This window comes from Perca fluviatilis, chromosome 20 (assembly GCF_010015445.1).
Source record: "Perca fluviatilis chromosome 20, GENO_Pfluv_1.0, whole genome shotgun sequence".
NCBI lineage: Eukaryota > Metazoa > Chordata > Actinopteri > Perciformes > Percidae > Perca > Perca fluviatilis.
In genome coordinates this window covers 6414664-6427347 of record NC_053131.1, presented here as the reverse complement: position 1 = coordinate 6427347, position 12684 = coordinate 6414664, and the positions used below count along the sequence as shown (strand labels likewise).

At 41.7% G+C, this 12684-nt stretch overlaps 2 protein-coding genes across 2 annotated transcripts in view; one reads left to right on the top strand and one right to left on the bottom strand.

Annotated features, from left to right (window-relative positions):
• Positions 1-12684, top strand: part of LOC120548985 (transcription factor IIIB 90 kDa subunit-like) — a 172579-nt gene that overhangs the window by 39096 nt on the left and 120799 nt on the right. The window contains exon 6 of the mRNA XM_039785497.1: positions 40-112. Within this exon, the coding sequence (XP_039641431.1) occupies positions 40-112 (73 nt within the window). The remainder of the gene's footprint in view (positions 1-39; positions 113-12684) is intronic.
• Positions 1304-5611, bottom strand: LOC120548986 (BTB/POZ domain-containing protein 6-B-like). The gene is made up of 4 exons (XM_039785498.1): positions 4647-5611; positions 3846-3936; positions 3481-3599; positions 1304-2943 (listed from the first exon to the last, which is right to left on the bottom strand). The coding sequence occupies exons 1-4, from the start codon at positions 5051-5053 to the stop codon at positions 1911-1913; spliced, it is 1650 nt and encodes a 549-aa protein (XP_039641432.1). The 5' UTR covers positions 5054-5611; the 3' UTR covers positions 1304-1910.

Sequence of the window (12684 nt, the reverse complement as noted above, 5' to 3'; positions counted from 1 at the left end):
TGCTTATCACTTTTTAGAAACCACTGCTCTCCTCCACAGGTGAACGTCTACGTACTGGGAAAAACCTTCCTCGTTCTGTCCAGAGAGCTCTGCATCAACGCCCCGGCTATAGGTACAGACTTCACTTATCTTCACCTTGTTCTACCGGATTCACTTTTCAAGACTTGTGTTAAGCTCGTTTTAAATCGAGTCCACTCTCCATTTGGCAGATGTCTTATTCAGAGAAGTAATTAAGTAAGTAAGTAAGTCTATATATCATATCATAAATAGTGGAAAAAGATTGCCGCAGTTTCCCCAGAGTTAAAAGGTGACATCTTCAAATGTCCAAAACTCAGAAGTATTGAATTTACAATGTCATAACTCCTTACAAAAAAGCTGTGAATCTTCACATTTACGAAGCTGGAACTTATTTGCTTGATAAATGACTTGGATGTCCTCCAGGGATTATTTTTGCACTTCCATAATGTTTAGGGAACTTGAATGTCATGGTGATGAAAAGAGGCTGTTATGCAAGTCTTCCTGCCATAGCAGATTCACACGGACACTCCTCTCTCCACAGATATTATACAAAACACTATCTCATACTGTGCTAAATGTTATAGGAACCTGTTAAGCAGGTTCTACTCTCTGCAGGCAGAGCTAAGTTACTAATTTTAATGTAGGTTTCTGTAGGATAAGTGTGCAGATTATTTGTGAAGATGAACAAAAACGTGATGGATAGATTCACATCTTTATCAGCAGATACCAATGGATGGGGTTGAAAGCGCCAAAAAAAGCAACACTACTTTTGCGTGCGTGTCTGTGTGTGAGATGGGAACAACAATCTTTAAAATTAGTCCAGTATTTTCAGCCGTGAAACGGCCTGCAATGTAAGGGCAAATGTGCATTGTCAGTTCTTTCCATAATGTGTTCAGACACTTTGAATATTAATCTGAGCCTGCCAGTGACAAAACAAGCACTTTTGTGGACATAAATTGAAGGTAATAACTTACATTGTAGCTTGTTTTGCCGCTGCTGACTGCAGCGATCTCGCTTAATACTGGACCAGTCACTCAGACACAAACACATAGGAAAATAGGGTCCAGGCTGAAAAAAACCCAAAGTTACCCTTTAACAAGATGCTCCTGCTCAGGGGCCCCCATGACTCCTTGGGCCCCTGTACTGGAGGCTTCGTGAGTAATCCATCGATAGCTGCAAAAACATGTTCTCATATGTACCCAGGTGTAGTTCACACTGCAGTAACCAGAGGGCACTGCAGTCCCTCAAATCCCCCACTCCCTCTCCCAAAATGATGGGACATCTGTAACTTCAATCACATTATAACCTTTATGTTTTATCATCAGGTGTATAAGCATTCTTGTACAGAACACATCTGGTCATCTTTAACAGCATCAAGCTGTTAACAGTTAAATTGTATTTTACAAAAGACAATGTTTATGAGGCCGTCCTCAAGTGCAAAACAACTCTGTTTCTGACAAGATTTCTACTTTTTTTTGCATTCAGAATCATAACACTACATAAAGTTTGCTCCTTGTGTAACATTGCTGCTAAGACTATATAGCAACAACATTGTATATAGACTGGCAATTACACAATTTGAAGCGGTCCCTACTTGTTTCAGTTGTGGAGCTCAGGTTGATTACATAACCACAAATGACTCTATTAATGTTGTTTCTACAGCAGCCGCAGCCCTTGAACACAGGCGACAGAGCAAATAACGTTAACCCAGTATTTAAATAAAAAAATAACATTAAATTAAATAACAACAGCTCCTTGACTTTTAAAATAGTCTCTCAAAGAACTAACCAGGCCTTTTAGTGTGACATTAGTCAAGTGTCTTTAATGCTACATTACTTTGAAGGCTGGGAGGCGAGGATAAAGCTAGTTATCCATTAGCAGTCCGGAGCGGCTTATGCATAGAACACAAGCTCGGGGATCTGTCCTCCCTGTACTCCGGTCCCGTTGGTGCTGTCGGAGGAGCACTGGAATTGAAATGTCACCTTCCCACACTGCACCTCCGTCATGCCCTCCTGGCCAAAATAGCTCAGTTCGTTCCCGTCCAGCACGGCGCTCACTGTGTAGAACGCGTCCTGCTCCACCTGAACAGGATGCTCGAACCGCACCGGAAACGTACTGCTCGACCCATCCGACACAAACTTTGTCAGGTTCTGCGCCAGGATCACCCCTTGTCTCTTCAGTTCGATTTTGACGCTGTACTCTGCTTTGCTGCCGCTTGACCCGTACAGCCCCAGACCGGCGATAAAGATCCTCTTGTCCACCGCGAACTGAATGCTGTCGCACCGGCCGCGGTAGCGCCACTGGTTGCTCCGGTAGGCTGAGGACTGAAAGCGGTGGCACCTCTGAGGCACCAAACCCTGCCGTGCAGTCAGAGGGAATTCCAGATCAGGCTTTTTAGCCGCAGTGTACCACAGGAACACATTGTGAGTCTCCTCCAGTGTCAGGATATCACATTGCGCCGCCCCGTCAGCAAACTCCTCCAGGCTCATGGATGGGATGCGCACTAAGAACAGCGCCTTGCCAAGCACATTTCTTTTGTTGCGGGTGGTGGGCCCCAGACCCTGTCTCTTGCACTCCGCTGTGGCCCAGTTCATAACAGCATCAAACACCACCACCTCCTTGATGTTGAGCGTCTCCCGTCGCAGGATGATCTCCAGAGTCTGCAGGTCGATCTCACAGAAGCCCTCTGAGCACAGCGCCAGCTCGGCCTGAGCGTCGATCACCTCCCAGCAGCGCTGCGTCAGCTCAGGCTCCTCGAACAGGCGGCTCTGGGAGAGCAGCACACAGGCGTTCTTGGCCTCCAGGCTCGTTTCCAGGAAGATGACGCAGGCCTTGGCCAGTGCAGGAACAATGTACTTCTTGGCGGCATACAGGGTGGCCAGCACCGTGTCTGCCTCCAGGTCGATCTCATCGCTGTACATGTACCTGGGAGAAAAATAACCTTTTAATTTGGCTGACATTGCAAGATACAACGGTTTATTTAATATTATATTATGAATAATAATAATACATGACTTTGGATCCTTGAAAAACTCTAGGAAGTGCTAATTTCCTATTGTTTCTAGTATAATTTTCACAAAAAAAGCAAACAATTCTTTCTTTTTTGTCCCAAAGAGGATTGTATGATGATTTAAAACATCCTTCCCCTTTCAGAAAAAGACTAACATGAAACAGTTTATGGCGCTTGGCTTAGCCAGTGCTACCGAATGAGCAACAAAGGCAGGATATTTATAACTACTATTCTGTGTATATTTCCCTCAAAGAAAATTGTCATGCTGTGCATGAGGGAAAAGCAGCAATTACAGAGCACTGTGCTGCTGTCCCTGCTCTCAGGCGCTCCCAGCATTTTGGCATTCGCCTCTGCTTAGCTTTGGATGAGTAATAATATGCTTTGAAGTGACACTGACTGTGCTTGTCATCTCTCCTTCTGGTTGGCTGTGTGAGGGATAGTGAGTGGCTTACTTCAGCAGAATTAGAAAAGCAGCAGGTTCCACATCTGGAATATGGATCTCTGACTCCTCCTCCGCCAGATCGCCATAAAACATGGCACAGAAGACGGAGCTTCCCACAGCCAGCACATACTGGGAGGGGGGGCAGACAGATGCGTCAGACACACATACAACCACTATCACTCAAGTTCAATAAAGGAGCAGGAGTATCTTTTTTTTTTTTCAGTAGCACGGATGCAGAGATGTACACAGCTTCTCTGCTCGCCCAACAGATACATTTAACAAACATTCGACATCACTCCATTTAGATCTGACTTTAGGCTTTCTATTTTCTCATAAATCAAAAAAACTTTTTCCCAAAATGTAAAATATCTTTACCTTGTGTGCTGGAACCTTCTGAGATTCCCCCAAGGGGCCAACAATGAAGTGGACATCAGCCATCAGCTCATTGTTAAACATCAAGGCATTCCTAAAAGCAGAGCAGGTTTCATGAATAAGACACAATCAAGGATTGTATAATATAAAGTCCTCCCACATTCGTTTTGCCTAGAGACACTGGCTATTTTCATAGGTTTGGGGAGGATATAGAACAACAGAAGTAAGCCTGGGACTAGAGATTACTTAATTGTCAATTCGTCTATTAAGCTATTGTTTTCAGAGCCTATTGTGACATTTTCAATTTTGTTTGCTCCAATCAACTGTCCAAAACCCAAAGATACTCAATTTACCATTATAAACCAGAAAATATTCCAATGAGTTTTAGCGGTTTTGCTTAAAAACGTCCTTAAATGAGTAATCTATTAACCAAATGGTATGCATATTAATCGACTCATTACAGCTCAGTACATAGAACCTGAAGTGAATGCTCGTATGCACATTGAAACATTAAGGGTAATGTAACTAAGTAATGCTGCAGGAATAGTTTAAAAAAATAAAACACCACTATGCAATTGGGGCTGGTGAGAGTACAGCGACCTCACTGCACTTTTATTACTATCATAATTACGCCGTGTGTTAAGAGTGGCCTGTCGTTACTTCATAATGATCTTAATGCACTTTATAGTGATCCATATTTCCTGACATATCGCTGCAGGGACTTTTAAAAGCTATTGCGCGCATACGTGTGCCATTTACTTGAGTTTGTGCCCGATAACCTGGTCCAGTGTATTCAGGAGTTACCTCTCTCTCAGTGTGGGGTGGCTGCACTGCCAGCTCGGCGGGTCGACGTTGTTGTTGTTGATGTTCTGCTGGGTGGTCGGGGTGGTCGCCGCGCTGCTGGCCTGGCTCACGTGTACCTCCTTGGTCTTCTCGGTGTCCGCTACCGTCGTGCCGTTGGACAGGTTTGGGTTGTTGGTGTTAGCGGCGGGGTACAACTCCGCAGCCATCTTCTCCTCCTCCTCCTTCTGCTGCTGCTTCTTCTTCTTACTCGTCAGGGACAGAGTCAGGATCTCATAACATACCGGCAGCCTGCCCGGGAGCTTGCCGACCTTCTTAGACTTTTTCAGGGTTTCTGGAAGTAGGAGTAGATAAGTCAAACACCTCATGATCCGGCCATGATGGAGCAACCTGCAGTCTGCCGTTGGCATCGGCACAAGCAAAGAATCTTCTTCGTGTTGGTATCCGGCGAACTGAATCACTGTTGGGGTGCTTGCTCGGCGTAGAATTCAACGTTTTCTGGGTGAAATTCTGCTCCTATAACGCCGCTTTAAAACGGCATCGACAGCGAAGTTTACACGACAACATCTAAATATCCGTTCAGGCCCGGAGGAGTCGGTTTCCTCCTCCGCTTCCAACTTCGACCACAAGCACTTTTTCTCCGTTTCCTGGCGGTCACTTCATCCTCTCTGGACGGAGAAATGTCCACGAAGCGTCGCTTGTTTTCGCTTTTTCAGCGAGTGGGTAATCCGGATAGTCGAAGCTATTAAGTCCTTCCTATTTTTCCCACCCCGCCTCTGCGTTAATCCTCACCGATATTTCTCCCTCTTTCTCCGAACCGACTGTCGACCTACACGAAGCCAGCTACGACGTTCCGTTGCTGCCGTCCGCATCCGAGGTAAATAGTCATTTGTCGGGAGTTTTTAAGGTCTGCTCCATTTTTCTGCTTTTTTTTTTCCTCCTGTCGTGATCTCGTCGGACGCCCAGGGCTCGCTGAGGACCAATCAGATTCCCGGACGGTGGTGACGTTAGGAGAGCCGAAGCGCCTCCCCCGGCAGCTCCGCAGACTGCGTCACCGGCTCAACCGCTCCGCCTCTGTCCCGCTGATTACACCCGGTGGAAAGATATAAATACAAATAAAAAAAGAAGGTCGGTTAAATATGTCCCTCTACTACAGCACAGTAATGAGGAGAAATAACCCAGAAACGTAGAGCAAAAAAAAACGTGGTGGAAGAAGTACTCTCTTACTCAATTAAAACTAGTAGTAGGCTACTACAGTGTAGGGATATTAGTGATGGAGGAGGTGTTTAAGCTCTACTACAAGTGGAAAATCATGCATTAAGTTAAATCAGGAAATTGTACTTAAGTATTAAAAGTACAAAAAAAAAGTCCCCTGTGGCTGCTATATCATTATTATTACTCTGCGTTGATGTAAAAGCGGGATTTTACTGTTGTAGTTGGTTGAGGTGGCGCTCATTTGGAACAATTTTGTATAAAACTGCAACTACTTATTATTTCCATTATCGTTTCAGCTGAAAATGTATAATCTTTGGGCAGTGGAGTTTTAAAACCAAACCTCATATTTTATGTGTTTTGTATGCAGAAATCTTATTTTGTAGAATATATAATAATATAAACGTTTTGCAATTTTGTACAGGCAAGTAGGTAGGAAAATAAAAAAGGAGAAAAGAATCCTCACTTAACTCTATGGGCCCACAGGTGTCGTGTAGCAAAGGGTGCAAGTTAATCAATCTCATGTGTGCGTTCAAAATAACAGAACATGGCATTAAACATGGCGTTGACAAGTTTGTGACACATTTTTATAAGATGTCAAAAGATAACACAACTTTGTTTAACTGGCAAAATCCAAACTATATCAAAGTGTACTTTTCTACTGCTGTATATACCATGTGTCTATCTAACACTCGATTAGTTAGTTAGGTTAGTTGGCGTACTACAGCAGTAGGAACTGAAGTTACAGATGTGGCTTCTTGAGTAGCTCAGCTAGCGTTTGGTTTATATGTTCATACAAATACGGACCGCCTTCCTTCATAGTAATATTGTTAGGTAATTACATCCCAAAATATTTTTTATTGATAATGGCCATACATTGGTGGTGGAAGAAGTATTCAGGTCCTTTACTTAGGTAAAAGTACTAATACTGTTACAAGTAAAAGTTCTGCATTAAAAGGTTACTTAAGTAAAAGTTTGTAAGTATCATTAGGAAAATGTACTTAAAGTATTAAAAGTACTCAATGGAGAAATCCTCCCATTGTAGAAAGTGTAAAGGATCCAACCAGTTGTGTGTGTAATGGTCTAATCATTTCAGCTGGACTTGTAGCGGCCTACAATGTTGGCTAGTTTACTTTTATAATAAAACATCAGATTTTATAAACTACATGTGTTTTGTGTGCAAAAATCTTAATTTGTAAAGTAATTAACTAAAGCTGTAACAGATGAATGTAGTGGAGTTAAAAAGTACAATATGTCTCTCTGAAATGTAGCGCAGTAGAAGTAGAAAGTGACATCAAAAGAAAAGACTCAAGTACAAGTACCTCTAATTTGTACTTCAGTACTTGAGTAAATGTACTTAGTTACATTCCACCACTGCCATACCTTTTGCCATACATGTTTACAACGTCTTGACGATGTTATTTACACTGTAGTTTACGGTTCAACAGAACCATAAACTATAACCTCTAAAATCACCAGATAGTTGAATCATCACCTCACTAAAACAATAAAAAAGGATAGGGGAAAAAAACAATATTGCTGCAATCCACCCCTGTATAGTGGTAAGTATAAATAAGAATGGCTCTTTTATCCTTCTGGGAATGCTACAAGGCAAACTAACACATTTTATGAACTCCAAAATCAATACTTTTCTTACCACTATTTTCTTTTTTTTACCACTATGTGATACCCTAGGCAAGGCAAGTTTATTTATGTAGCAGACAAAATTCTGATTCAGTATGCTTTACATTAGCATAAAAAAGCATAAACATTCAAAACAAATACAACAGAAAATAACACAATTTCTAAAAGATAGAATACATAAAAAGTTAGTAAAAACACAATAGATTTAGTGCAGAAGTATAAAAATGTAGCCTAACCTCTTTAAATGACCTCGTGAAAGGCACTGGCAAACAAAAGTGTTAAGCCTAGATTTACAAGGCTGAAATTGTACCCAGAAGTCTTAGATGGTTTTATCTTTGTTATTTATGTGGATAACTAACCAAAGAAATATTTTAAATGGCGTTGGTGGGGTTTGAAATCATTCAATGTGTCTGTGTGGTTGGACTGCTGCCTCTGTCTTGGCCAGGACACTCTTGAAAAAGAGATTTTTTACCAAACTCCCATCAAAGAAAAATAAACTCGTCGACCGATTTCTTCACCTACAGTACCAAAAAAATATACCAGAATACATTGCAACTCCAAGTCCGTTTTTTTGAGTTTTTGAGACAGGCGTAGCTTCCCCACAGCTGAATGATAACCCTTTAATGCTATACACACATCCCTGCTCCCACATTTGATTTGAAAGGAGCAAGTTCACGGCCCTTCTCTGGGGGTGGCCAAAGTAATTTTGGGGAATGTGGGGAACAGAAGTAGAAGTAGGCGAGGCAGGTTGAGGGGAAAGTGGCTACACGAAAGCGTACGCTACAGCCCTCCATCACAGAATGACTGCTGGGCTGTTTGAGCATCACAGATTGATTTATATTCGACAGTGAAAGAGGATTGAAGGTGGATTTTTCTTTTCCTTAAACAGACTCTTTCTTTTTTTTTTCTATGGGGATCTTGGCTGGCCTTGCATTTACAGACTCTTCAGTAAAACTGGGAGCAGTGATGGCGAGCTCTGCAGACGTATCATTACATGGTGCATGGGGGGGGGGGAGAGATCAGTCTGGATCTTATTACCAGCTGGCTCTACCAGCTTTCCACTGGACTGCTCTTTAAACGCAGCCACTGACTTCAAAGATATTTGACTCTGTTGTCATAGCCGGTGCATGCAACTCTACTTTTGTCTCCTGGCTACAGCGGGAAGATGACTCCTAATTTGAGTATTAAATAAGGTTTCTCAGCATGGTAAAATCATTTTTTAGAATACATCAAAACTGGCCAGCTGCCGGCCAGTTTCATGGCAAAAGCAGGTGGTTCTGATAGCTTTCTTCTCTTCAGCTGTAGTATTTTCCATAAAGTTTACGATATGATACATTGTGCAAGTTTCTCAGAGACATTTGAGAAGCAAGAGGCTTGTGATTGGAAGGTTGCCTATTCAAATCCTTTGGCCAGCTGCGAAAATCTGGACAGAGATGCTGAATGAGAAACAGGCTGCTTCGAGGTGCACTTGAGCTAAATGCTAATCCTCAAGTTCTCCAGTGGAGCTAATTAGCAGCCAGCAGTAGGATACTGGTTTTACTGGGAAGCTCACAGGTGCCAGTACATTTTAATCTGTATAAATCAGAAGCAGACAAACTGCATTTTCTTTGGTCTGAACCAGACCAGAGTGGAAAAAAGATTACTCGGTTGCAATTCTGCTTTTGGTTTGTTTACTGCTCAGACACGAACCAGGGCGTGTAAACAAAAGTCACATGAACACACAAGGAGCCTGTTTATTGGACAGAGTTTTGGTTAAAGAGCCATCCTGAGATAGCCTGACAAGCCAGACCCACATCAAGCTGTTGGGTCTGGGACCTCTTCATTGACAGAGCTCAATCCAAGGGGCGGGATAAACGGTTGTCTTTCAAATTCTCTCTGCACGCAATAGGATAGCACTACAACCAACCAGAGCAACGAAGAAGGTAGAGGAGCTAGTTGATAGATTAAACTTTTTCCGTATACGGTCGACAAAACTCTGAACACATCTTCCTTTTTTAAGAATGACTTCAGTGCCGTTCTTTGTTCTTTTCTCAAAGAAAAGCTTAACTCCAAAGCCGATTCCAAAGACCACTGTTCCCAGCAGAAGCCATAAGCCCGCCCACCGACTCTATACACAATGTGATTGGCCCGGCCGGAGTTGGGTTTTTCCAGCTCGCAAGCTAACAGGAGTGTTGCTAGACCCCATGGCTGCAAATTACATTTGCTGCCGCTAGGGTGCGTCTAGATTTCTAGGCTAATCCTGAGAGAGATTGGGCAGCCGAGTCTAATTTAAGTCCCTGAAACTTGAGCATGCCATGATTTATCCTCTCCAGCTGATCACACATGAAACAAAAGCTGAATGTGATCATTTAGACCCAGAAACCGTGTTGTGGGCTGCAGTTGCTTCACTTGTCATCACTCATTCATTCTCACTCCCTGTATAATGTACTCTATAGTTTCCCCTATAGTGAGCAGTAAAATTACTATGAATCATTAACTTCTTGTATCATCACGCTCAGTTGAACTTTAATTGTTGCAGTGTTGTGGTATTGTCTGCAGAAAGGAGTGTACATGCCATTTTTTAATTTTAATTTTTTTAAATTTTTTTTTACATTGACAGTGAATCAATTTATATTTGCATACTTTATCATGTAAGATATTAATACGGATCCTATTTAAAGTAGCAACTGTCTAAATACAGTAACATGATGGCAGAAGGAATAAAAGATTTGGAGTAATGATTACTGTATGTACTGTATGTAGGATTGCTTTCATTTTATTTTCACATGTGTATCTGTGGGCATGTGCTCATCTTTAGCCTAGCCTACATTTAGGCAACATCTACATATTTATTTAATGAATGCAGAAAGTTAAATTGGTTAGAATATAGCTAGCATATATAATAAATATAATGAAATAATTTAGTTTAGGCTATGCATAGTGCCTAGACCTGCCAACAAATGCTTATTGTTTCAAAAAAATCCTTAGACCTATAGACCACTACTGACCTCAATCACACCGGCTCCCTCAGAATCAAATGCTCTGCCAATCTCCTGCTTCTCGTTCTCTCTGCTGAAATATCTTCCAATATCCATCTCATCTGCTCCATGAATTGAAGGATACAACGGTACAATAGCATTAACAGGGACCCTATGACATTTAGTTTTCAGTGACAACATTCTATGGGGATTGATACTGTTTTAGAATAGAGTTAGGCTATATTATTGGCAATGAATAAAGAGTTGTGATTAGCTTGCTAAGTTAACCATTTCTTGTATTTCCCTCGTTCACTCTAGCTAGACTTTAGTTTTCCATAGCAAACCAAAATATCCCTTTCCTTTACCTCAAGAAAACATAGCTAAAGGTAAGCAGGTCATTAAAAACAACTTACAATTTCACTCTGTATCACTACGTGTAATCAATCTTCCTTTCACTGTGTGTGTGTGTGTGTGTGTGTGTGTGTGTGTGTGTGTGTGTGTGTGTGTGTGTGTGTGTGTGTGTGTGTGTGTGTGTGTGTGTGTGTGTGTGTGTGTGTGTGTGTGTGTGTGTGTGTGTGTGTGTGTGTGTGTGTGTGTGTGTGTGTGTGTGTGGTGCATAGCGAGTTCAGACCAAAGAGTAGTGATGAGAAGAATCCTCCAGTTACTCACAACGCTCTGAAATATATATATATATATATATATCTCATTTGTTGCGTCTCAATATGAATGAGGATTAATCGAATTGTTATTATTTAGGGGGGGCTTAGCAACATTTTGGGGTAGCTTCAGCCCCCCTAAAATAGGCCTAACGACGTCCCTGCCTTGAAGTCTTCATTTTCGTAGATCAGGGACAGTTCTGTTTTAAGTCTGGCTTTGTCCAACATGGGATAGGCATCCACTGTGGTTTCTAGTGCTGAATCTGGGAACTTTCTGCTGTGTTGTGTACCTATGAAATGATACATATTTGTAGAAAAGTAAACAGAAAACATAAAGTTTTCACATTTCTCAGTTCAACAATACAATAAAATCAGCATATTCATAGCAGTTACAATTTTCTTATGAGCAAGTAAGGCTTACTGTAATTATTGAAAGCATAAATGTGAAAAAAACAAACTAATTGCAAACAAACACAAATACATATAGGCTAATAGAATACAGAAATAGAGTTTCTGTTACTGCTTACCTCTATTGCCAGATGCTGTTTCTTCTCCCATTTCCCACCGTTTCTTCACGACATTAATGATCTTTGACAAAATATGCTGATTCCTGTCCAACTCCTCGTTGTGCCTTCTTATGGCAATGCGGTGTCCCTCATCTAGCTGTGTGGATATGCTAATTCGGCCTAGCATAGCTAGCTTCACAGAGTTGTCCATATGCACCCTTGCCCGCTCATGTTTCTTAATGTGTTCTGACATATGTTTCAGGTCTGTCACCACGAGCTATCACAAGCACTTGTTTTAAAAAGTAAGGAAGGGAAGTAAAAGATTGCATTGGCGTACCCACAGCTAGTTAGCCAAGGCTTTCTATCGAACCAACCTCGGGGAAATGTTCTCTTGTAGCTTTTCTCCTTTTATCTCGCCTGTTGGGTTAAATTCACTTCTGGCTTGTCTGGTCAGAGTTCTTTTACAATGAGATTTTCCGCTAATGTTCTTCTTTCGAAGGGATACAGGTGTAGAGATTTAACTGAATTTGGGGCTACTCGAAGTCGCCATGCTGCACTCACACTCCTCTGAGGTAAATGTCCCTTGGTGCATTGCTCTAATCTTGCAACCACGGGCGATATTTTCAGAGCCCCTAAACCATAAAATTCGACGACGATGAATGGCGAAATATGTACGTTTTTTGCGTAGCAACCGGGGAACCATTGGCTTAAATTCAGCACTGGCAGGGCTGAGCGAACTGGAGCCCAGGGAAGACAGCCTATTGCTTACTACACCAACGTGATAAACGTAACGATGTTGAACGTGAAAGTGAATGCAAATATCATTCTAAACACATTCTAAAGTAAAATCATTATTAGCATGTAATTAACATAGATTGTTTTTCAAACAATTATTAATTGTTTGAAAAACTATTTAATTAATTTAATTAACTAATTAATACTTATTAACTTACATTGTAGCTTGTTTCGCCGCTGCCAACTGCAGCGATCTCACTTAATACTGGACCATTTTCAAAGATTGTTGTTCCCATCTGTCACTTAGACACACAAACATAGGAAAATAGGG

Coding starts and splice junctions, on each gene's coding strand:
- LOC120548986 (XM_039785498.1), bottom strand. CDS start 5,053: ATGCCAACGGCAGACTGCAGGTTGCTCCATCATGGCCGGATCATGAGG. Junction 3,937..4,646: donor CACCCCACACTGAGAGAGAG/GTAACTCCTGAA, acceptor CTCTGCTTTTAG/GAATGCCTTGATGTTTAACA. Junction 3,600..3,845: donor AGAAGGTTCCAGCACACAAG/GTAAAGATATTT, acceptor CCCCCCTCCCAG/TATGTGCTGGCTGTGGGAAG.